The sequence below is a fragment of the Euleptes europaea genome, chromosome 9 (genome assembly GCF_029931775.1).
Source record: "Euleptes europaea isolate rEulEur1 chromosome 9, rEulEur1.hap1, whole genome shotgun sequence".
In the NCBI taxonomy this organism is placed as follows: Eukaryota; Metazoa; Chordata; class Lepidosauria; order Squamata; family Sphaerodactylidae; genus Euleptes; species Euleptes europaea.
Window position 1 is genome coordinate 50,943,772 of NC_079320.1, and position 21,613 is coordinate 50,965,384.

Here is a 21,613-nt window from a genome sequence, read left to right on the forward strand (position 1 = left end):
CCCTTGGACGGAGGCGAGGGGCCCGAGACGCGGCCGTGAGAGGCGGGCGGAGAGGAGCCCCCTTCCCCCCCCCCGGGGGACCCGCCCCCCGCTCCGGCCTCCTCCCGGGGGAGCTTTGAAGCGCGAGCCGGGAAGCCGCCCGCTTGCCAACCCAGCGTGGACGGCGCCCCCCCCCCCCGAGCTCCCCGTGCCTCCCCGGGCGAGAAGCGACATGCTGGGCTGGAGGGTGGCGGTGTGGCTGGCCGGGCTGGCCCTGGCCGGCGAGCTGTGCCGCGGCTCCGGCCTCGATGACGACTACCCGGGCGACTTGGCCGAGGAGGACGGGGCGGAGGCGATCGACTACAAGGACCCTTGCAAAGCCGGTAAGCGCCTCGGCCCAGGGCTCCCCTCGGGGGGCTGGCCTGCTTTGGCCGCCGGGGAGGGAAGCTCACCTGCCTGCTCCGAGGCCAGGCTGCCCGCCCGAAAGGAAGGGTGGCGAGCCGGGGCAGGCGCGGTCCGACGCCGCCACTTGGGCACCCCGGCCGCTGGGGGGTGGGCGGGGGGAGAGGTTGCCTTGAACCTCCCGCCTCGGGACTTGCGAGGCTGCGGCCGCTTTCGCGCACGCCCGATAATGCGCTTTCAATCCACTTTCGATGCACTTTGCGGCTGGATTTTACTGTGGGGCCATTGATGCCTGGGAGGTTTTGCCTTGGATTGGCCGCTCTCGAGATGCACGGTTTCCCGGGCTGAATTCTCAAAATTCTGCTTGGGGGCTTATTGTTGAGTTTTGAGCATTTGGATGGGGGAAATGTGCATCTAGAGAGTGGCCAATCCAAGGCAAAACCTCCCAGGCATCAGTGGCCTGGGAAACGGCAAAATCCGATTGCAAACCATCATTAAAGTGCATTGAAAATGCATTATGCCTACTGTGCGGAAGGTGCCCTCGGCTCTGCCACCCTGTACGCACTTGCAGCTGTGGTCACCAGAAAAGCTGCTGGTCGGTCAGTGGGAGAAGGTGAGAACTGCAGAGAGAGAGACAGACAGACAGACAGACTTGGGGTTTGTTTTGCCTGCCCTGGGATGACTGTCGGAACAGGCGCCTGCTTCTTTGGGGGAACTAAATGCTCCTCTTCTGCGACAGTGCTAAATGAAAGAGTTCGTTTTTCTTTTGCTCCATGCTCCTTTTCAGGATTTGGTTTTCAACTGGGTCTCCAAACTACTTGGGACGAATACCTTTTTGCCTTGGAATCTCATAGGTATGCAGCAACTACAAAGGTGCTTTCTACACATGCTGAATAATGCATTTTCAACCCACTTTCAATGTGCTTTGTAGCTGGATTTTACTGTGTGAAATGGCAAAACCCACTTGGAAATAATCATTAAAGTGCATTGAAAGTGGATTGAAAGTGCATTATTCAGTATGTGTGAAAATGTCCTAAACGGGGAGGTTTAGACACCCTCGGCACATACTTTTTTTGTTGTTGCCATCAAGTCACGTCTGACTTATGGTTACCCCGTAGGGTTTTCAAGGCAAGAGACATTCAGAGGTGGTTTGCCGTTGCCTGCCTCTGCATCATGACCCTGGTAGTCCTTGGAGGTCTCCCATCCAAATACTTGCCAGGGTGGAGGCTGAGAGTGAGTGACTGGCCCAAAGTCACTGCAAGTTTCCATGGCAGAGTGGGGATTCGAACCTGGGTTTCCCAGATCCTAGTCCGACACCTTAACCACTACACCATGCTGGCTGTTACTGCACAGGCTTACTGGCACTCAGTTCTTTATAGTCATTGTTTCGGTACGTAGAACTGGCTTTGCAGATAGTCTCTAGGTGGTTTTTATGATGACGTTTACTCCTTCTTTTAGAAATGAAAGACATGTAACACTCTTTAAGAAGACCAACCAAATTGACACGCATGGTGTGCAAGCTTTCAAGTTCTCCAAAACTCCAAGCTGCGTTTTGCTATATAGCTGTGTGGTTGCATGCTTTTGGGGGCCATATTTTATTAACGCTTGTTTTAAGAGCCCACTGACCTTATCTGATTGATGTTGAAGTGCTCCTGCACGTCATAACTCTCCAATGTGCAGTTGATCCTAGCATGTTGCTTCAGAAGTAATCCCCAATGAATTCAACAGGACTTAGTCCTTGGTAAAAACGTGCAGAGGATCTCAGCTTTAGATAGCGCTCACATGTCGTACTCCAAACCAGCACTCTGGCTGTTTGCGTCATGTGCAAAAGGTAGCGTGTGCTTTTGGGGAAAGTGTAATTTAAGTTCCCATGTGGGTTTTATGTGCATAGAAAAGACGGAGGTGCTTTGCAGACACGACCGAGTGCCAACACCCCTCCTCCTCGCACACTTTAAACTTACTTTATGTACAGGACAGATGCAAGTGTCGGGTCACCCGTCAGCAACCACGTTGCCTGAAATTCTCACAGGGACTGCCGAGTCAGCGATTTAAGCAGTGGGAACTGCAGGAGGGGGAGGAAGTGGCTCTTCAAAGCCACTGTCTGAAACCAGCAGGTGCTGTGGCTGCGTAGGAGAAGCAGGGTTGGATTCTTCCATAAACAGTCCGGTGGCATGGAGGGGCTGAGTGTTTCCCTTAGCAGCAGCAACAGCTCCCCCTCCCTCTTCCGGTTTCTGCTACTGGATGTGGGAGAAACTGCCCTCCCGATAAGCCAGCATTTTGCTCGAGTAGGAGTACTTTCAGATTCTTTCTGGTTTGCTTGGGAAGGAGCTTTCCTCTCCCTTTGCCAGTGTTTATCACCCCTAGCTGCAAAATAGATAGGGGCTTTCTAGTGCAGTGGGACTTGGGATGCCGTCCAAGGGGAGGAAAACACATGGAGGCATGCATGTGGAAGAAATTATATGGAACACAAAGTGTAGGTGGATTTTGCAGGGAGGATCCAGGACCAGCAGTAGGCAGGGAGGGGAATCTTGCTGATGTAGCTTTGCTATATATGATTTATTGTATTTTTTTATTCTGTCATAATATCTTTTCCGTGCATTTCTCTGTGTCTTTCCATTGATGGAAGAATGGACTGATGTTAGATATCCCCCCCCTCGCAATATAATGTTGTAGACTTAATCTGACAGTTCTTTGGGCAGACCTAGACTATCAGGTTATGAGGCATTTAAAGATAGTCAGGACTAGAAAAAACTGCAAACTTCATTTTGATTGCATACTAAAATCAGGATGCAACGCAATCAATTTCAGTTCCCGAAGAGACAAATCAAAGGCATTTTGGCTGGCAGAGTGCATTTTTGCCCATTTGCGTGCAACAAGTTAGCGGCAATGAAGAGGATTAGGGCTATTTCAGAAGAGCAGACAGAGGACAATGATATGTGCAGAAATATGCAGAAATGGGGAGGGGCTGTGGCTCAGTGGTAGAGCACCTGATTGGCATGCAGAAAATCCCAGGTGCAGTCCCTGGCATCTCCAGTTAAAAGGAGCTGGTAGCGGTGATGTGAAACACTTCTACATAAAACCCCGGAGAGCTGCTGCCAGTCTGAGTAGACAATACTTGACCATGATGGACAAATGGTCTGATTCAGTATAAGGTAGTTTCAAATAGAGGTCCATTGGCCCTTGACACAAAGTGACACCAAATGGACTAACAGCTGAGCTTGCTGTAGAGAATTTTACTGCAGAACATATGCCAGATTTAGAAGTTTTCACTGTGGAGGTGCATGCAGTTGTGGTGGGATGCTTATACTCTCCTCCAGATCCTTCTCCCACCCAGCTCTTACAGTATGTCTCATTTGGACAAGAAAGCAAACAAGAAAGCTTGTTTGGAGGAACAAGCCTGAACCTGCTTCCATCTCCATAGTGAAATCTCTGGTTTTGGGATATTTTCTTGATCCTATGTAGCGAGCCACATTTAACTGATCCGTTACATTTCGTTCCTCTATGGATCTTTTAGAAAGTTTTTGAAACTAGTCTTTTGCAGCAAAAATAACCCAAGAGTCTTCTGACCTTTAAGGTTTTGAGATAGGGTTGCCAACTGCCAGGTAGTAGCAGGAGATCTGCTAATTCAACTGATCTCCCGCCGATAGAGATCAGATCACCTGGAGAAAAATGGCTGCTTTGGCAATTGAACTCTATGGCATTGGAGTCCCTCCCCTCCCCAAACCCCGCCCTCTTCAGGCTCCGCCCCAAAATCTCCCACTGGTTGAGAAGAGGGACCTAGCAAGCCTATTTCGAGAGCAATCCTAAACAGCTCTACTCATAATCCTTCTCAAGTCTATTCAATAGGGATTGCTTCCAGGAAAGTGTTCTTAGAAATGTTCTTGAGAGACAATGCAATTCTTTCCTGAAAGTAAGCCCCATCAAACACACTGTAAGGTACTGAGTAGAAGGAGGAGGAGCTGGTTTTTATATGCCAAATTTTTCTCTACCTTTTTAAAGGAGAATCAAACTGTCTTCTAATCTCCTTCCCTTCTTCTCCCCACAACAGGCACCTTGTGATGTAGGTAAGGCTGAGAGAGTTCGAAGAGAACTGTGACTAGACCAAGGTCACCCTACAGGCTTCATGTGTAGTGAGTGAAGAAACCAACCCAGTTCACCAGATTAGAGTCCGCCACTCATGTGGAGGAGTGGGGAATCAAACCCGGTTCTCCAGATTAGAGCACACCGCTCCTAACCACTACACCACTCTGGCAAGTAGACTTGCTTAGAATCGCTCCCTTATTGTGGTATAAGCTTTTATGGACTAGAGCCCATCATGAAGTGGTCTGCAGTTCACAAAAAACTTATATCACAATAGATCGTTCAGGTGCCACAAGACTAGTGTCCCCCCGCCCCCAAATTGTTGTTGCTGGCAGTAATGATGTATCCCATGGGATCCGTGAAGTCAATCTTAACAAAGTTTACTTCAGTCCTGTGATTTGTGTTTTGGCTTATTGATGTTGGCGTTGGGCAGTGCTTCTGTATGTGTGGGTGTTAAGTGCCGTAAAGTCGCTTCCGACTCATGGCGACCCTATGAATCAATGTCCTATCTTTGACAGCCTTGCTCAGGTCTTGCAAATTGAGGGCTGTGGCTTCCTTTATTGAGTCAATGCATCTCTTGTTGGTTCTTCAACGTTCCATTTCTTGTTTTACAATTTTAAGCTTACCTTGATTCATGCTTCTCACATTCTGTGTTCCTATTACCGTATATATTCACATATAAGCCGAGTTTTTCAGCCCAAAAAAAGGGCTGAAAAAGCCCAACTCGGCTTATACGTGGGTCAATACGGGAGGGGGAGGGGGAAAACTTACCGCCGCCGCCAGCCTGCCCGCGAGCCTTCTCTGCGGGCCAGGAGCGGCCCACGCGGCCTCCTGCACGCAGGGAGGGGGCGGCCGCCTGCCCGCGCTCCTTCTCTGCAGGCCAGGAGCGGCCCGCACGACCTCTTGGGTGCAGGGGGGGGGCCGCCTGCCCGCGCGCCTTCCCTGGTGGCGGCGGCCCCCTCCCTGCGTGCAGGAGGCCCCGTGGGCCGGTCCTGGCCCACAGGGAAGGGGCTGCCGCCTGCCCGCCCGCCTTAAGGTAAGCCTGCGGGGGGGGGGGGGGAGAGGGGCTGCATTTCCCCCTCGGCCTATATGCAGATGCCTAATTTTTCCCCATTTTTGGGGTGAAATTAGGCACCTCGGCTTATACTTGGGTTGGCTTATACCCGAGTATATACGGTATATGTGTTGAACAGCTTTGGACTTTCCTTTTGCATCCATTCATGTCAACCACTGAATGTCCGTTCGGCTTTAGTCCAATTGCACCATTAAGAACAGCGCTATTCCTACTTGTCCTCTGTTATTCCCCAGTAGCTGATTGAGTGCCATCTGACCTGGGGGTCCCATCTTCCAGCACTATATCTTTTTCTATCTTGGATTGTCTTATTATAGGGTTTTCAAGGTAAAGGTTGGTCAGAAGCGGTTTACCAGTGCTTCTGAGCATCAACTAAAACCCAGTGAGTGTGGCCCCCACTTGTCTATTGATTGTGTTTTTAAGTCATCTCTCTGTTAGTTTTCATTAGAGATCCATTAATCCCTCAAATTCCTCTGAAAATGGGAGATCCCAGTTTTTTCCAGACTTCAGCAAAACATCTGCAGATTGCATGACATGTGCTTTAGATTTATAGGTTCTTTAAGTGGCTTGAGTGAGTTAATGTTGGATCCATTCAACCCCGCTCAGTGGCATTTCTGGCACCAAGAATGGGGTCATGGTTTCTTAAATCAAAATGACATACCTTTTGTAGTTTTATTTTCTTTTTCAAAATTCATTTTGAAAGCGATTGCGAACAATATAGCAGCTGGAGTGTGCTTGAGCTTAGTGGTTGCTTCAGTTGCTTCCAGCCAAAGTTACTGTTCCTTTTGGCCACAATCCTCAAACAGTTTATTACAGGGAATGGGATAGATTGGTTTGAGGTCTTACTAGTGATGGGAGTACTCCAGAGTAAGCCATTTGAGGACTGGCCCTGTATATGTTGTTTGTTTGCTTTTAATCATTATTGCTTTAGGAATATGTTGACTGTGCCAAATATGTACCATATCAAATGATTCCTTTCTGTAATCATAAAAATATGTATCACTTAGGTGTTAGTTATTAAACATTCTTTGCTTGCAGTTGAGGAATGTGCAAGAGTAGAAATAAAATGAATTTGCTTCTGTTAAAAAGTTGCTCAACAAATTTGTTCAAAAAGTTAAATACCTTTTAAGAACAGTCCTAAGCAAGTCTATTCAATGGGACTTGTAATTTCAATGGGAAAGTAATTTTAGGATTATATTGTTTAAGTGCATGTCTTTCAGCTCGATCATGTATATGCTTTCTCAGAAGAAAGACCCATTGAGTTGGCTTTCTCCCACACAAGTGTCCATAGGATTGCAGTATAAACCTCATTGACTTTAGGAATTGCTGGTGCCAGTTGCCTTTACTTCTATGTAAAGCTGTGTAGATATCTTTAGTATTCAAAGGGAAGACCTTAAATTGTTTTTGATGTTGTAAGATTTCTTAGATGATCAGTGTGGTGAAATAGACCAGCAGCACCTCTCCTTGCCTACAAAGTGGATCACCCCCCTACTTTTTAGGGTTGTCAACGGCCTGAAGAAACAAATAACCTGGCCCTTTAGTAGAGGTTTAATGGGATGTTATTTACCAGGTGATGTTGTTTCTCTCCCTGCCACGATAAGCTTCAGATGCTAATTTCTGTTAATTAAACCTCTATTAAAAGGACAAGATATTCTCCATATCTGTTGACAACCCCTACCTACTCTACTTCTGTTTCTGCTGCCACCACAAAGATATTTTCTTTAAACTGGCCCTTTGAGTATATCATATTAAGTTTACTTAATCTTATTGTGAAGTCCAGTTTGGGGACAAATCACTTTCTTCTCTAATCCCTGGTAGGTGGGTGGTAAAGATAATACATTCCTGACAGGAATGCCTGCACTGGTCATAGGAGGCATCGCGGCTGCACTGCCTCCAAAGGAGGTTTCGGCCTCGCAGGGTTAAAAATCCGGCAACCCTTCATAGGGTTGCACGGGAGATATGCCATCTTGCCAAAATAAAAAAGGTGTCTACCCAACCCGGCGCCAGAACTCTCTGGGAACACCTCCTGGGACACCAGCACGGGCTTTGATGGTGTTAGGACGCCAGCAGAAGGCCCCATCGGCATCCTGGGGTGGCGCTGCCGCCCTGTCACTGGCGTCCAGGTCTCCCTGCCAGCGTTCAGGCCACTAACGCCGGTGTAAGTTGCCTAGACGCCGGTGCGGGTGGCCCGAATGCCGTTGCAGCGCCTTCCTGGCCTCCTAAGGGCTTTTGCCCTTAGAGCTCAGGAATGCGCCGTTAACCAATTTATTTAAAGAGCCCATTTATTATGAAGAAAAACACATAAACAGAAAAGCTATTCAAACCTCTATTACTGTTAAAAACTATTTCAGTATCCCTAACAAGTGGATTAATTCAGAAGTTAGTTGTACCATCGTTCATACTTCTCCACTATTTAGATTGACTGAATCACATCTCAAAACAAAAGCCATGCAATACCTGTTATGAAGATTGCGAGCAATTCCACATGTGCAGTCTGTTGAGTTTTCCAGAACTCTTCATCATGCTGGATGGGAAAGGGCACAGAAGGGAGAAAAAAGATTTTTCAGACCATTTTTGGATTTCACTGTGGACCAATACCTACTTCTACTGTAGCATATCTCAGTATTCTACTATCTTAAACTGTTTCTGTCCAGTACTAGAAGATAGTGCCAGAAGACAGTAAATTAATCATCTCTGTAACTTCCTAGTTTTCATAATTCTACACTTTTCAGCCCTAGCCGGAGCATGCTCTTTGACATTTTCCCAAACATTTTTCAACTGCTGTTCTTTAAATGTCATTCCTTAACTCTTGATTCTTTTTCCAGATACTGAAACCAGTCTTCTACCTGGATGCAGGGGTACCCATTTAACCCTTCCTATACTAGTTCTTTCTAAACCATACACTCTTGTAAAATGGTTTAAAGAAACAGAACTAAATATTCATTCCCGATATGCATATTGAAAATCTAAAACCCAGACTTAAAACACCTAAAACATACATAAATGTTTGCAGAAGTTGCTTTGTCACAGTGAGCACCATTAAACACATAAAGATTTACTCAGGACAAGTTTTTCTAAAATATTATAGCCATGGATTTTTCAGGGCTAAGCAACATAAGCAGGAAAGAAGAAGAATTGTTATGACAACTGTGACATTTCAGATGTTGAGAACATCTGAAAAAACTGCCCTTATTTGATTTAATATTTCATGCAAAATAAATTATTTCTATTTATACAAATGGATTTATATTGTTTATAATGAAAGAAACCTCAAGCTATGTTTTTGCTTATAGCCTAGCCATTTACAGATTCTTTTGGGGAGGAAGAAAGCCACAATCAGCCTTGGAAAAATGAGAGGTATGCAAATACATATCTCCCTTAAGAAATACTAATTCCAGTCTGCAAGCCCTACTGTTCCTGGCTCCTGCTAGAAATCTCTCCTCCAATTTGAAGATTATTATAAAGGGAGGTCCTGTTTTCAGGGTCACATTACTGCCTGCCACAAATGGCCCCACCCTTATTCAGAAGATGGTTTTGAAATTCTCATGGCTCAAAATTCTGTCTTATCTATGCGTTGATATGTGCTGTGCTGGAGTTTTCATTGCTGTTCTGAGGCTGGCTTTGTGCTCAGAGAAACAAAGGTAGAATGGTTCTTGTAGGTTATCCGGGCTGTGTAACCGTGGTCTTGGAATTTTCTTTCCTGACGTTTCACCAGCAGCTGTGGCAGGCATCTTCAGAGTAGTAACACTGAAGGACAGTGTCTCTCAGTGTCAAGTGTGTAGGAAGAGTGAGAGAGGGGTTGGGTTTGAGCTGAGTACTGTCCTGCAGACATAATGTGCTAATCATGCCCTGTGTTTTAGCATTTTTCGGTAATCACCATGCTGGATATATGTGTACCAAAAGTCAGCTTTTTGTGTGTTGTGGTTAACTACCTTATGACTGAATGAAGCCCAAACATTTGTATATATCAATATGCTCTGTCACTTATCATCTTATTGGTTTTAAACCTCCCCTTCAGTATTTGCTTTAAAAAGAAACTTTGTGGCAAACAAATGTTCCAGCTGGAGTCTAAAGTCCTGTTATGCAAAATAACATTACGATTTGTTTTCGAATGAGTTAGGCCAATCCTAAAAATAATTACCAGGGTGTAAATCTCACTGACTTTAGGGAGGCTTACTTCCTATGAACAATCATACTTAGACATACTGTTCATCATAGCACAATAAGGCTACAATCCTGTACAAACGTACAAAAGCTTTTTTTATTATATATAAGTAGTCATAAAAAAGTGCATTGCCGCTTTACAGACAGTTTTTAAAAAATCTTTTTATGAGCAGAGAAGTTTCACTTAATGTGAAGCTTTAGTCTTCTGTCCAATAGCTTTTTTTAATAGACTTGTATGCATTTGGGACTTTAAAAAAAGCATTTCACCCTTTTCTTCCTGTATGGAACTATTATTATTATTAGTTATTATTAACAGGAGTGGCACAGCTCCTTAACCAGAGTCTCCCTTGTTTTTCAAGACAACTGATATCTACCGTTCATCCGTTTTCTTCACTATTCTCCCATTGCACAACCACCCCACTTTCTGATAAAAGGTGAAAGTTTGGCGGAAAACCTTGTTAATTTTATCGCTAATGCATTAAAAAAATAAGTATTACTACATGCATCACTGCTGGTGTTCATATGTATACACATTTGTGGGGACCATGCTGGTGAAAATGGCCATGGGGACCATGCTGGTGAAAAGGTCCCCCTCCCCAATCTTGGCAGTTTGATCAGAGACCCCTCTTCTCCTCCATTTGCGTAATTTATATAACTATACTAAACTAAGTAACCATAATAAAACAGCAGATGGCATTCGATTAGAAAAGTAATCACTGGGGGACTCTGCAGTCAGATAGTCCCCCCAAGTTCATGGATGGAGAGAATAACAGAGGGGGGAGGTAGGGAGGCCAGCACAGATTATATCTGCGGTTGTCCTCAGCTGTTCCTGGGGGAATAAATCCATTTTACAGGCCCTGTGGAATTCTTTAAGGTCCCTCAGGGCCCTGATGTTACTGGGAAGGGAGTTTCACCAAGCTGGAGCCAGGGCCGAAAAAGCCCTGGCTCTTGTCAAGGACAGCGGCACACTCCTAGGGCTGGGAGTCACCAACAAGTTATCATCCCTAGAACGTAATGTCCTTTTGGGTGTACTAAGAGAGCCGGTCCCAAAGGTGTGAGCGTCCCAGACCGTGTCCAGCTTTAAAGATTAAAACCAGCACTTTGAGCCTGATCCGATACTCCCGCTGGAGCCAGCACAGTTGGCCTACTGGCTGTATATTCTCCTGCAGCAAGGTCCCCATAAGAGGTCTTGCCACGGGAATATGACCTGCTTGCCAGGTAGGCAGGGATGTCTTCTCCTTTACTTGCTGGAAGGGGTGTCTCATGACATTTAACATGAGGAAAAAAAGTGTGAACAGGGATTTTCACTTCTACCTAGATGCATACACACTCAACATGAGGTGGGGTGGCAAGATCTCACTCCACCTACCCTAACCCTAGGTCCATCTGCCTGTTCTTCCCAAGTCGTCCTTACCTATACAGTAGATATAAAATCCATAGAGTCCAGTATATGTAAGCACATGACAATGGTGCATGATCCTTACTCAACAAATCTGGGAGATAAGGATCACATTGCCTCTCACTACACATGACATCCAGTGTATACTGACAAGCTGTGCATTGGGAAAACCACGCAGACCAAGTGGGCGTGATTCCGCTGACCCACTATATATTGAGTTTATGTATATTCATGTACATGTAATGAGCTCTCTCTCTCTGTGTAAAGTGTCATCAAGTCACAGCTGACTTATGGCAACCCCATAGGGTTTTCAAGGCAAAAGAAGTTCAGAGGTGGTTTGCCATTGCCTGCCTCCGCGTGGGCTGAGAGAGTTACGAGAGAACTGTGACTGGCCCAAGGTCACCCAGCAGGCGTCATGTGGAGGAATGGGGAATCGAACTTGGTTCTCCAGATCAGAGTCTGCCACTCTTAACCACTACATAATGAAACAAACATATTGCTAAAGTTGGAGTTGAGGGATTATGAAATGTGTTGTTGACAAATAGTTTCTTAGCGAAACCCTGTGAAGTAGCTCACAATGGCTAGCCCTAGGACACCCAGTGAACTTTATGGTGGAACAAGGACTGAACATGGGATTTACTGGTCCTAGCAAGGCACTCTGACCAACAGCAGTACAGTCACTCTGAGCCTGCAGATAGTGAGTGAAAACTTTTTCCTGCTAGCTTGGGGATCAGTGGGGCTGACCTGAACGAAAGGGACTTGATCAGGGACTATTTAACTGATGGAATCAGCCTTTCTGAAGCAGTATTGGAGTTCTACTATCTAGTATAATGAGGTGTGTTAGTTTATGGTGGAATAACACAACAGTTGCAGAGATAGCAAATCTATGTAGATACAGAATACTGGTCCTTTCCTATATCTGTTGCAGCTATAGCAACTATCATATGGCAAAGGCATGCAGGGCTAGCAAAGTTACTTTAGTATTTTTAGCTTTCTTTTGCGGTGTAAAAAATATTTCATCCTTTTGTGAGGAAAGTTAGTCACACTGTCTACATTTGCACTTCATTTCATCTCCCCCTCCCATCTGTTCGGTTCTTCTTTCTTACACCATCACTCTGTACCTACTTCCATTCTGGTGGTGGTTTCACTTTGTTGCCTTTGATTTGCTTGTAGAGTCCAACTTCTTATGCTTCCCCATCCCCACATATGCTGTCCATTGTACTGTACTTCCCTGAACCTGCCCGCTGTTTCCTTGCTTCTCTTTACATTGTAGTAAATGATTGTGTAAACAGAGCTAGTACGCATGTACAGTCTTAAGTCAAGAGTTCTTTGATACCTTAAAAATTTTCTAAGTCAAGATGCAATTAGTCTGAGACTTCCTAATTGTAGGTATCTTGAACCAAAGGTGATTTAGCTGGAGTATTCTGTTAGGTTTCCCCAGGTTAAAAAGGTAAAGATCCCCTGTGCAAGCACTGGGTCTTTCCTGACCCATGGGGTGACGTCACATCCTGATGTTTACTAGGCAGACTTTGTTTACAGAGTGGTTTGCCAGTGTTTTCCCCAGTCATCTTCCCTTTACCCCCAGCAAGCTGGGTACTCATTTCACCGACCTCGGAAGGATGGAAGGCTGAGTCAACCTTGAGCCGGCTATCTGAAACCAACTTCTGTCAGGATTGAACTCAGGTCGTGAGCAGAGCTTGGACTGCAGTACTGCAGCTTACCACTCTGCGCCACGGGGCTTCCTCTGGTTAGGCAGCTGGAAAAGCGAGCAGGATTAGGCAGTAGTCATATCAACCATCATGGTCAGATCATGGCAGGCAAGTGTGAAGAAGCAAAACTGACAAGCTAGAACTAGCGTTTAATTTACTTCTTTGACGGTTTTGTTGAGATAGTGAGCTCCCAGTATGGCTGAAGAATGCACCGTGAGCCCACCTTTCATATTGTTCGCCTGCAGCCGTACACTCACAACAGGCAGCGATTTCCACTTTTAAAAAATCGTTTGGAGCCTCGTGATAAAAATATGAATCTGTATTTTTTTAAAAAGCCATAAGTGTAGTTTTCAGTGTTAAACAAGATTCAATATACCTTTATAGAAGCATCAAAGGGGAAAAAATCTGTTATTCCCATTTTCAGATGGTAACTGAGCCTGAAAGGGACTTGCGTGAGATGACTCAGTCAACTATGGCTATGAACCCACCGACCCAAATGCACTCCTTGGGCCATGCTTTCTGCTAAAACCTAAGAATCTAAGCCTGTGGTTTATCCCTTCAATATTTAACAGCAGAGATTGTTGAGATTCAAGGAGGCAGAGATCAATTTTGCTTTAAAATAGCTCCAGGGCTCTTGTTTTATTGAGGTATGTGAAAGATGATACCTAAAAGGAAATGCTCTTGATAATTAGCCACCTGCTCAGCATACTTAACGTTGTTAAGAAGATATTTGCTGACAAGAGGACCAACGATTGAAAAGATAATTGATTTTGAATTGTTATTATTGGCAAGAATACAAGTTATGTAAGGGTTTTATTTTATAGGGCCACATTGTTCAGTAATGAACTGAAACAATTAGCTATGTAAATGCTTTTATTTATGCTACTCAACAGTTATGAAAATGTCCGACTGTAGTTGCGCAACTCTTAGCTGAGAACCCTTTCAGTAGCAAGGCCTATCGAAGCAAATTCATAAGATTTCTATATACATATCAATGGATTCAGCAGCTAGTGGAAAAACTGACCCCATACTGTGAACTCCATATAAAATTCTGAAAACTATAATGTGAGTAGCATCATTCCTTGACGTATTTCAGGTCTGGCTTCCTAAGCGTGAAACAGAAGTAATATCAATTGTCTTGCTGAATAGCGTTTTCCTAGAGACAGAAAGAGAGAATGCCACCCGAATGATTCTCTCACAGTGGAATCCTAAGGACACTTTCCTGGGAATAAGTTGTGTTGTAAAGACATGGATAGGATTATGAGTAGACATGTTTAGGATTGCTGTCTTAGACCGCCCAGCATCTTCCAACACTGTTGATTTTGATATCTTACTGATTTGCCTCAAAGTACTGGTGGGAACAAATTGTCTAGCCTTGATTTATGTTATCACATTTTTATTCTGCTTTTCCACCAATAACTCAGGACAGTGTACATAATTCTCTCCTTCTCTGTTTTATCCTTACAATACCATATACAAGCTTAGGCTACAGAAAGAATAAGGGACACAAGGTCACAAAGTGAACTTCATGGATGAGCAAGAATATGAACCTGGGTCTTCCCACTTCTATTCTAGTGTTTTGTCTGCTATATCACACTGGTTTTCAATTATCTGGTCTTGTTTCTTTTTGCTAGGATTGTTCTACAAGTTGGGCACTTGTTTTGTTTTTCGGGAATGCAGTGCATTGTTCCATATTGGTTGGTTCCTTCATCTTTGAAGTTTTCAGGAGCTTTGGAGTTAGATGGTATCAATATATTGATATACTTCATTACCTAAGCAGCCAGAAGCAGCTGTTGCAGACCTAAACCAGTACCTTAAGGTAGTGAGTGGTATGATGGATGAGAGTTAACAGTTTGAGACTGAATCTAGACAAGATGGAAGTGAAGCTTCTGGAATGAATGAATGGTTTTATTTGCATTTAGCCATAGGCCATTACAAACATATCAAGGATACCACAAATACATAATAAAATATTAGATTAATAACATACTGGATTAATAATAAATATACATAATAAAACTTTCTAAAACGATGCATACGAAACAACAAAATAATAGCTAAAAATTGTGGTGGTGTCCCAATCGGACAATGGGCCCTAGCTACCATTAAAATCAACTTGAAGGATCTACTCCCTTAGCAGTCATATTGGCCCTTATTTTCTTTGCTGTGAAGCTTCTTAGAAGGCCAGACACTTTGTGAGAGTGGAGTTACTTGCAAGCCAACTGATACAAATGGAATTTAGTATGTATGAAACACCCTCTGTCAAGAAAGCAAGTCAATAGGAAAGGAAAAACCCGCCCTTTCTCTCATCACAAATGCACATGCAGTCTAAACAGAATCCAAACCACACAGTCCCTCCCCAAGGCCCATGCAGACTGTTATATTGTCCTCCTCCCCACATGGCTACTGTTTTCAGCTGCTCCTCTCTATTTATGGCTAGCTTGGCTGGGTCAGCAGCTGCAGCAGTGTCTCTTCTCCTAACCAGTCCCAGGCATGTAGTAGAAGATTGAGGAGGATGGTGGCACTACAGCTGGCCTACTGTTGATAGTGAAATGAGAAGGAGTGAACAAAGCAGCCAGTGTGCTTCCTCCTGTGTAGAGCCACTGCGCATCTTTGTCATGGCAGTCAGCATTATCGTTGCTGTCCCACTGAGTATAAAAAGTAGCTAATCAGCCTCCTTGTTTTTTTTTATTTGCCTGTCCAGTCATAATGGGGAAACCCTGGAAACTATGAATGGTCATGGCATAGGGTTGCCAGGTCCCTCTTCGCCATCGGCGGGAGGTTTTTAGGGCAGAGCCTGAGGAGGGCGGGGTTTGGGGAGGGGAGGGACTTCAATGCCATAGAGTCCAATTGCCAATGCGGCCATTTTCTCCAGGTGAACTGATCTCTATCAGCTGGAGATCAGTTGTAATAGCAGGAGATCGCCAGCCAACACCTGGAGGTTGGCAACCCTATCATGGCAGGCAAATTCAGTTCATATGTACAGTTGCTTTGTGTACTCAAATGGTTTCTGGGCCTTGCCTCCTACCATCTCATACATGTGCATGCACAGCACACGGACACATAGGTTTTTTTTAAACGAGGGCAGAAAATCAGAAGGGGGAAAGAAAACCAATTTTCTGCTTTTGTCTGGCAGTTAGTGCCCAGGAGACCCAAAACGTGGCTGAGGTGAGGCTTTTTTATGGGGCGGGGAATAAGTTAAGGTGTATCATGATTAACATCATCTGAAATACTGGCAAGAAAATTAATATGTCATAAATAGTATGTGGATTCTTTAAATATTTTATATGCTATTTGTATTTTTTTTAAATAAAAGAAGGAATTATAAAACTATGAAAATGTTTTTTTTAACCAGCAGGAAAACTTTATAAGTTAAGCATGACATTGTTAGGTTGCTATGGTGTGTCCTCTTTGTTTCAATGAAAACTTTAGTTTATTCTGCATAGTGTGTTGCACCTTGCATGCACTTGATACAGAATTATTTTACTGATACCATGCTGTCATCCTTTTTCAATGGCCGACACAATATTTTCAGAAAAAGTGATATGCAAAATTTCAGATGGCTCTTACATAACATCACTGTTTATTTCAGCATTTCACTTACACAAGCCAATTTTATTTGGTTTCATGAAAGATAGTTTTAGAACAACTCAGTGGGTGTGAGAACATGATGGTGATAAAATTTGAGATGAATTGTCCAATTTCACCATCTGGCAAAATTGCTTTTTTGCATTTATATAAAGAGAAGTGGGGACCCACAAGAACTTGCGGGGGCATCTCATTTCCCTCTCCCCCACTATTTCCTCTTTCCTTTCCCTGAAAGCCCCATAGCTTCTCCCCTTTTCTTGCTTTCTTTTCTCCGTCCCACCCACCTACCTTTACCTGCCTCTCTGTCTTCAGCTTTCTCTCCTTTTCTACCCCTGGCAGTCTCTATCCTGGGAAAACTATGGCCCGCTTGCATGGTGCCAGCTGCTAGGCCCACTTGTATGGTGTGGAACTTGCAAGGAATTGTGGGGGGCAACTCACATTCAGCTGTATCCCCCCTCTACAAGATTCTTTCCCTGCTCGTGGAATTCCCCATTTCCTTACCTTTCCCTGCTTCCTTCTCTCCTTCCCACCCCCCAACCAACCTACTTTTTATTTGCCTCCTGTCTTTTGCTGAATCCCACCATTGTATCTTCATATGAAGATAGGAAACCTTGCCAGATTCATTTTACTGACTCAGAGAAGTTGATCTTTAGCTATTACCTAATCATTCATCAGACTTTTATTTTCCACATAGAAGTATCAATATTTGCTTTGACGATGATGATATTTTCTTGCAAAAGGGTAGCAAATGTGTCAATGGACCATTTAACCCCCTGAAACAGACCGGTTAAAGTTCAGTTTGCAGTCATGATACCCTGGTAGTTGCAACCATTCACACTACCGGAAGTACCCAGAAAGAGCTTAGGGTGAACAGTATATGTATGTTGATCCACCAGTAGCCGTATCTGTAACCATGACTTGCAACCATGACTTGCACAGCTGTGACCATGAAGAAGATTTCTGTCTCCCAAAATCCTTTCTCCATAAGAATGTGTACTCAGGGCTATGACTGCATGAAGGGAATTTGATAATGTGAGCTAATTGCTACTTTAAACTTGCATAGGCAACATACTTGTATCATTGCTAATCCTACATTTGGCTGGCATGTGTAATTTAAAGATGGATGCCCAGTATTTGTAATTCCATTTAATACATTTGTATGATGGGAAGTTTTGCATGTGATCTTGGGCCTGGAGGGTTATTCTTGGTGTGTACGTAACTCAGTTTTGTGTAGGAGTGTTAAATTTTGTTCCAAGAAAGACAGAAGTTCAGTTACTGAAATAGCTTTTGAATGATGAGAGATGTGTGTTTTTATATTGTACCTCAATCTTTTTCACTGTTAACACGAACTTGCCATTGCAAATTGCATATTTATTTGTTAATATTTAAAACATCTCTGTGCTGCCTTTCCACCCAATTCAGGCTCCCCAAACAAAACAAAACATTTGAGACACTGAAAACATTTAAAATACATACATATACATACACACACACACACACACACACACACACATATGTATATATATGTATGTATGTATTTTAAATGTGTGTGTGTGTGTGTATATATATATATATATATATATATATATATATATATATATATATATATATATATATATATATAAAATCCTGTTTTTTACTTGCCATCTGAAAACCAGTTAGATCCATCAGGCTACACGGGTGGATCATCTTAATCAATCCTCCACCTCTGTGGCGTCTTGGTATCCTCGTATGTTTAAACCCTAGTATGTACTGATGTTCCATATGGTGATCCTTGTTGTTTTTTAATCTTTGTAAGTATTAATGCAGACATCTGGATGCTAAAGTAATGCACAGAAGTATAAATTGTAATGGTAACAGCTTTGCTCAAATGTTGTATGCTTTCTATTGTAAAATATCTAGAATACTAGTTTTCTTTACATCTTGCCCATTAGCAGACCATGTGGTATGTGTACTTGTTTTGATATATTAACAAAACCAGCCATAATTGTTACTATTGTTTAAACTTGTATTGGATGCCTCATAGGAAATAAAGAGGCATCTTCTGGAAGGTTTATGATTGAACAGGTGGACAAAGGAACAGCTGATGAGAAATACAAATGAAATACTCTCAGTCCTAGATGAAAATATAACTGTGTACACAAAGCAGCTTATGATCTTTAAAGATGTGTAGGCCAGGAAAAAACAGAAAAAAGTTTTTTTTCCTTGTTTTTTTCCCAAGGCCTTTCCCCCAATTTTTTCCAATGGAAAACATTTGAAATTTTGGGGAGTACTGAAAAAAACTTCTATGAAATATTTTTTTCCCGAATGAGTGAAATGCTTTTAAAGACAAGGACGGACTGCTGTAAAACATATACAGCTGTTAAATTTAAGATGCATTTCTACATCTAGAAAGATAATCTTCATGAGGGGAGCCTGCAGCACTTTCATTGCTTTTCAACTGTGGCATGCCTTTTGTCGTCCTTTTGACCTAACGTGGTTGCCCTTGTAGTTGACTTTTTCGCTGTTCTGTGACACACATATCCACAGACTGGGTAACAAGTAGCTTATTGCTGTACCTTGTAGTAGGTAAAAAAGATCAGAAGGAGGTGGAGCAGAAACTGCACCTAAGCCTTTCAAGAAAATTCGGAAAGTTTAGTTGAGAATGGAGCTCTTTAACCAGATAGCAAAAGTTAAGGTACATGTGCTAGCATAGAATAGGGTGTGTCAGCTTGCAGTTTTCTCTCAAGCACTGGGTGTATTTGCAGTTTTGTTTGTACAAAACTAAGGCATCTATAACTTTTAAATTCCATAAATATTTCAAATATTGCAATTTTGTATGCTATGTAAGTTATAAATAATGCATTTTATGATAAAGCTGTAAAATTGGATTAGGTTTGATAGGTCAGTAAGTATTGCATATATCTCAATTTCTCCCCAACATTCAATTTTCTTTTGGACCCCCCCCCCCAAATCCCCCCCATGTCTTCAAAATTTCTGGAAATTTTACATTTCCAATGATGTTGTAGATGAAGCAGCACTATACTAACAGACTCATAAGTAGGGTTGCCAACTGCCAGGTAGTAGCAGGAGATCTCCTGCTAATTCAACTGATCTCCAGCCAATAGAGATCAGATCACCTGGAGAAAAATGGCCGCTTTGGCAATTGAACTCTATAGCATTGAAGTCCCTCCCCTCCCCAAACCTCGCCCTCCTCAGGCTCTGCCCCAAAAATCTCCCGCTGGTGGCGAAGTGGGACCTGGCAACCCTACCCATAAGCTATGTGCTCCATGTGTTACAGATCCATGTGTTATGTTCGTAGAAAAGATACTACCAAATATTAGGCATATATAGTCATGCTGGCACAGTGATAACAAAAATGTCTTTGGCATACTGACATTCTCAGTTTTTCATAATTTCCCAGTTTCTAATTTTAGGCCATGCAACTTCTGCGTATGATGCTAATATGCCACCTTTGGTAGTCCTGGTTGCTGCTGATTAGTAGTAGCATTGTCCAAGAATGTGCCTTTGCATCATCATAGGTTGTGTGCTGAACTCACTCATCCGCTTTCTAAACACTTTGACATATTTCCTCATAGGAATAGAGTGTTGAATATTACATTACACAGATTGGAGATGTCAGAATGCACAACTGATTCATGCCCTGTGTTCCCTGTACCTACTTGTCATCTCTGATGCTGAAGTTATGCGTCACCTCATACATAGAAGATCCCAATGTAGGCGCAGTCTATGTATCAGAATGGGTTGAGATAATTGAAAGTTCACTGTTGGATCCTACAGAAACCTAGAGGAACTGGAATGCTCATTTGAATCCCAACTGTAGAAAAATTGGATCCAATTTACTCCATCATGGTTTCAAACTGGACTTCAGTGGTGAATCATCCTGCCTGAAATAAAGAGCTCTTGGTCTCCAGAAGGTGTGTGGGTGTTAGCGATTTCAGAAGAACGACAGGAGTTGCAGATAATCTGAGAACCTCAAGGAACATGACTTTCTCTGTAATTCCTAGTTTGGTCACAGCTAGTCGATTCGTCTGTTGCCTCATCTTAACAGACTGTGCCTGTTAGCACTTGCCTTATTGTAAGGATTCATTGACAGATGGGTTGACATTCTCAATCCAGGTGTACTGTGTGTCCTGCCCCAAAGGCATCACTAAGATAGGGGTGCTATTTTCTCATCTCATTTTATTGCAAATAGCAAAAAGGAATGAACAATTTTTTTTGCAAGAAGTTCTCTAAGTTATTCTTTTAAGTATATTGTGGTGAAATTGTGCCCCTTTGGGATGGGTGGAGCAGTTTCATCATGTATTATGTTTGATGAGAAAACTCTTTCAGCTCTCTATTGGTTAATTAAAGTGAATAAGCCTTCTTTTTTAAAAAAGTTGCATTATATTCTTTATTAGGCTTTTACTTTTGTTATTGGCAGTGCTCATATTTGCTGGACCTCTAGTCAGCAAGAATGATTAAATATTAGCTATGGTTCTGCCATTTCTTTCATTCTAAGAGAATATTTTTACTCTATGATTGCTATGTGCATCAAACAACAACAGCAACAACAACCAAGTATTTTACTATCAGAATTGTAGCATTGTGCATTTTATAAAAAACATTTTAAGTAAACATCTCTCTATTTAGGCTGCAGTGCCATCCTAAGAGCATTTTCCTGGGAGTAAGCCTTGTTGCATAGACATGAGTAGGACTTAGAGCAGACCTTCAGGATTGCTCTCTAAGTGTTCAAAAATCTCAAAAATACTTGAAAACTCCAGTTATTTTATTGAGTTTTATCTACATACATTGAAGTGTGCTTATATTTGATTTGTTGAGCTCGAGGATCAAATGACATTACAGCATTGGTAGCAGAGCTCAGATATGTGGATCAAACTATGCACTTAGTTTGGCCTCGGTACAAAATTAATACAAAGTATTGTACATTGGAGCAAAAAAACTTAACCACAATAATGGAGGCTAATGAGACTGTGACTATGTAGGAAAGAGAAGTAAAGTTTGTGAGAAAGAGCTCACTGAAAATATTGAAAATGATATACAGAGGCAGTGAAAAGGGCAAACTCAGTGTTAGAAATTATTAAGGAAAAGACCATGAAAAGGCCAGTTTAATATAAATATTCATTTATGTTATTGTCTGTCATGGACACATTTGGAATTAAGAGCACAGTTCTAGTCAGTGGTCCCCACATCTTAAAAAGTTAAGGGCTAAGAAGAAGA

General features: G+C 42.9%; 1 protein-coding gene across 1 annotated transcript in view; it reads left to right on the forward strand.

The window, feature by feature from the left end:
- Positions 1–211: 211 nt before the first annotated feature.
- TLL1 (tolloid like 1) overlaps positions 212–21,613 on the forward strand; it is a 154,803-nt gene continuing 133,401 nt past the window's right edge. Inside the window, exon 1 of the mRNA XM_056855332.1 lies at positions 212–362. Within this exon, the coding sequence (XP_056711310.1) occupies positions 212–362 (151 nt within the window). The remainder of the gene's footprint in view (positions 363–21,613) is intronic.